This window comes from Austrofundulus limnaeus, unplaced genomic scaffold (genome assembly GCF_001266775.1).
Source record: "Austrofundulus limnaeus strain Quisiro unplaced genomic scaffold, Austrofundulus_limnaeus-1.0 Scaffold72, whole genome shotgun sequence".
NCBI classification, from domain to species: domain Eukaryota; kingdom Metazoa; phylum Chordata; class Actinopteri; order Cyprinodontiformes; family Rivulidae; genus Austrofundulus; species Austrofundulus limnaeus.
This window is the reverse complement of record NW_013952474.1, coordinates 1938670-1942212: the sequence shown is the minus strand read 5'-3', so window position 1 is coordinate 1942212 and position 3543 is coordinate 1938670. Positions and strand designations below refer to the sequence as shown.

At 41.8% G+C, this 3543-nt stretch overlaps 1 protein-coding gene across 1 annotated transcript in view; it reads left to right on the top strand.

The window, feature by feature from the left end:
• Positions 1-3543, top strand: part of abcc4 (ATP binding cassette subfamily C member 4 (PEL blood group)) — a gene marked incomplete at its 5' end in the record, with an annotated part of 32652 nt that overhangs the window by 21318 nt on the left and 7791 nt on the right. The window contains 7 exon segments of the mRNA XM_014010737.1: positions 227-323; positions 764-955; positions 1140-1277; positions 1352-1389; positions 1461-1561; positions 1726-1872; positions 2004-2083. Coding sequence (XP_013866191.1) covers positions 227-323; positions 764-955; positions 1140-1277; positions 1352-1389; positions 1461-1561; positions 1726-1872; positions 2004-2083 — 793 coding nt within the window.

Sequence of the window (3543 nt, the reverse complement as noted above, 5' to 3'; positions counted from 1 at the left end):
TTCAGGTTTATGTTGTGTTTCAGGTTTATGTTGTGTATCTGTTGTGTTTCAGTTTTATGTTGTGTATCTGTTGTGTTACAGGTGTATCTGTTATGTTTCAGGTCTATGTTGTGTATCAGGTTTATTTGTTGTGTATCTGTTATGTTTCAGGTTTATGTTGTGTTTCAGGTTTATGTTGTGTATCTGTTGTGTTTCAGTTTTATGTTGTGTATCTGTTGTGTTACAGGTGTATCTGCGGCCTGCTGAAGAAGAAGCCTCGTGTGCTGGTCACCCACCAGCTGCAGTATTTGAAGGCAGCTGATCAGATTGTGGTTCTGAAGGAGGTTGGTTCTTCTCTGTAATAGTTGCCACTCTGGCCTGATCACCTTGTTAATCTTGAGTTTTTAAATAACAATAACTGGTTTGACTACTTAAAGAAGCAGAGCTGAGGGGATCTTGGTAATCCTGCTGTTCCTGTTTTTCCATCTGACACGAGATTATTTAATCCGTAAATGTTGCTGAACTGCCTTCTGTCTGAGCTGAGCTTCAAATAAGACTTGAGAACAACTAAAACTCTGTTTTTATTTATGGTGGTCAATACTTTAAACTCTGATCTAAAAAAAAAACCTTATTTAATAGCTGAAGAACCAGCAGACATTTCATCTATTTACGTTGGTTTAACCTTCTTGTGGATAAAAAGATGTCCTGATGAGAGAAAAGCTGCATCTGATCCTTCGTCTGTTCAGTAAACAGTTAACAGCCGAAGGTCTGATCTGTGTTTCAGGGTCACATGGTGGCAAAGGGAACCTACGCAGACCTACAGAGGTCCGGAGTGGACTTCACCTCTTTGCTGAAGGAAGACGACGAGCAGCAACAGCCTCAAGACGTTCCCACCAGGAACAGAACTCTGTCCCAGAATTCAACGCTGTCCCAGACCTCCTCTGTCCACTCGGTCAAAGATGGAGACCACCTGCCGGTTCGTACGCCTTCTTTTCTAAACGTCACAGCTGATTCAGTGAGTCGGCTGAGACGTTTCTTGTTGTATGTCTCTCTCTGGTGGTCGGAGCAGGAAGCTAAGCAGCAGCTGTGTCCAGGTTCTGACTCTGAAATGTCTGAAACATTTGGTTTTCGACATTGGTTAAAGCCTGTGTGTTTCTCAGACAGAGACGGTGCAGATGGTACCAGAAGAGAGCCGGGCTCAGGGAACCATTGGACCCAGACTGTACATAAAGTACCTGCGAGCTGGAGCCAGCGTGGTCACTCTGCTGGTGGTCATACTGGTTAACCTCCTGGCTCAGGTACACCAACACTTCTGTCCRGTCTTATCAGTCCTAATGATCAAATCATCACAACCAGATTTGTTTTCTTTTAGCTTTCTTACATCATGCAGGACTGGTGGCTGGCATATTGGTAAGAATATATTCAGCAAAAATATCAGATTTCTCCCTTAAATCTCAATTTTAACAATTTTGTTTGTTCAGGGCTGATAAGCAAGAAGAGCTGCTGGTGCAGAACGGCACCAGCGTGACGGGACACAACACCACAGAGCTGGATTTACGTTTCTACCTGGGTGTTTATGGAGGTAGAAACAAAGTGTCCCTCTGTTTGCTGCCTGTCTCAGTCCTCTTCATCACAGGCTCCTCCTTCTGTGTTTGTTTGTTTGTTTGTTTGTTTGTTTGTTTGTTTGTTTGTTTGTTTGTTTGTTTGTTTGTTTGTTTGTTTGTTTGTTTGTTTGTTTGTCTTCAGGCCTGACTGTAGCCACCATCCTGTTTGGCTTCATTAGGAACATCCTCCTGTTCAACGTGCTGGTGAGATGTGCACAGTCGCTTCACAACCGCATGTTCAGCTCCATTCTCAGAACCCCCATTCGTTTCTTCGACGTGAACCCCATCGGTAAGAAAACCTAKGTTGGCAACATTCTGGCTGAATCATTACTGTTTTGCTCCTTGGTCGGCTCCTTCCTCATGATAATAACTAAACTAAATGGTTCCATATTCTGACATTAGCCTCATGTCTCACTGCAGGAAGAGTTCTGAACAGGTTCTCCAAGGACATCGGTCAGCTGGACTCCAGCCTGCCCTGGACGTTCACAGACTTCATTCAGGTGAGCTCAGGAGGGGCCCTGCTTCCTCTGACTGCCTGGTGGTCAAACCCTGAAACCTGGGCCTTGTAACGTGATTTTATAGCTTTTCTGCTACTTTCCTACTCGAATTGAAACAGCATGTCAGAGAAGGTGTATGTTTCTGGTTAGAGCGATTTAAATGGACCATGTGATGTGCCAGCGGACGAATTAATTAATTGATTGGAATGGATTTTAATCCAGTAAACCATTATTTGACAATTAATTTGATTAATTGTTTGCATTCCTAATAAAAACAAAACAAAATCATCACAAAGACCTGATTGATTCAGTTCAGAACTGCAGCTAAATCATGAGCTTGATTTCACCAAAAATCCATWACTTCCTTCAAACTTGAGATAGTCAAGATTATTTTAATGTTCTTTTAGAATCCACTGTCAGATTTTATGTTGCTGTAAGATAAATATTTAATTCACCTAACCCCCTCTATAAAGACGTGATTGGAAGTCCCTAATCTGAACCTGGTGAGGTTTTGTTGTTGGGCTTGGACTGTTTGTAGGGAACACTACGGGCCTTTCCCAATCAGTGGCTACACACTCGCCCTACCCCCTACTCACTGTGCGTTCCCGCGGAGGGTTGGCCATATTAAGTCCCATCTGAAACCGGTTASATACGAGGGCGAGTGGCTTATTAAGCCCTCCACAGCAAGTCTGCAWCCAGTGCAGACTTGATCAGCAGGTGCAGCACCAAATAGTGGTCGATATGGAGGACGGGACATATAAATATAAGTTCCACATATGTTTTGTACACATATTAACTAAGTAAACACCTCACCAACAAATATAATTTCATATAAATCATGTTTAATTCAATTAAAACTTTATTAATGGCACAAAACCCTGCTCCATATTTAAAAAAAATAAGAAAAAAAAGAAAGAAAAAGTAAATAAAATATTTTAAAAAATGTTAAAAGTGCAATTATTTTGACAAGTTATCACACTGTTATAAATACAGTCATATCTGAAAACTCTCTAAAATGTGGGCCTAATTAAATATTTTCTTTGGTTTATTAAAAAAAGCTTCTTCTAAATTATCTTACTGCATTTGTTCTCCAGCATACTGTCGCTGCCAAAGCTTGGACTGTTACCATGATGATGACAGCTTCCTGTTCAGGAAGTGGGAGGAGAGCCCGTCTCAAAAGAGGAGGGTTTATAAACAGGGRTYCACATAAAATGTTTGGTCTGGTTCTCAGGGGAAAACCTAGGGGTTTTTGCTTGGTGCTCACTCATATTTTCCTTCACTCATTTAACACATTTATCTAGAGGGGTGTCAGAGCATCTAACGTCCCCCTGTTCTGTTTTATGACTCCTATCAGCTGCAACGTCTCAGGACATCATGTTAAATCAGTCCAAGTTTTTTTTACCTCTGCCAAGGAGGTAATGTTTTCGGTCGCGTATGTCTCTGTCGGTCTGTCTGTGGACACT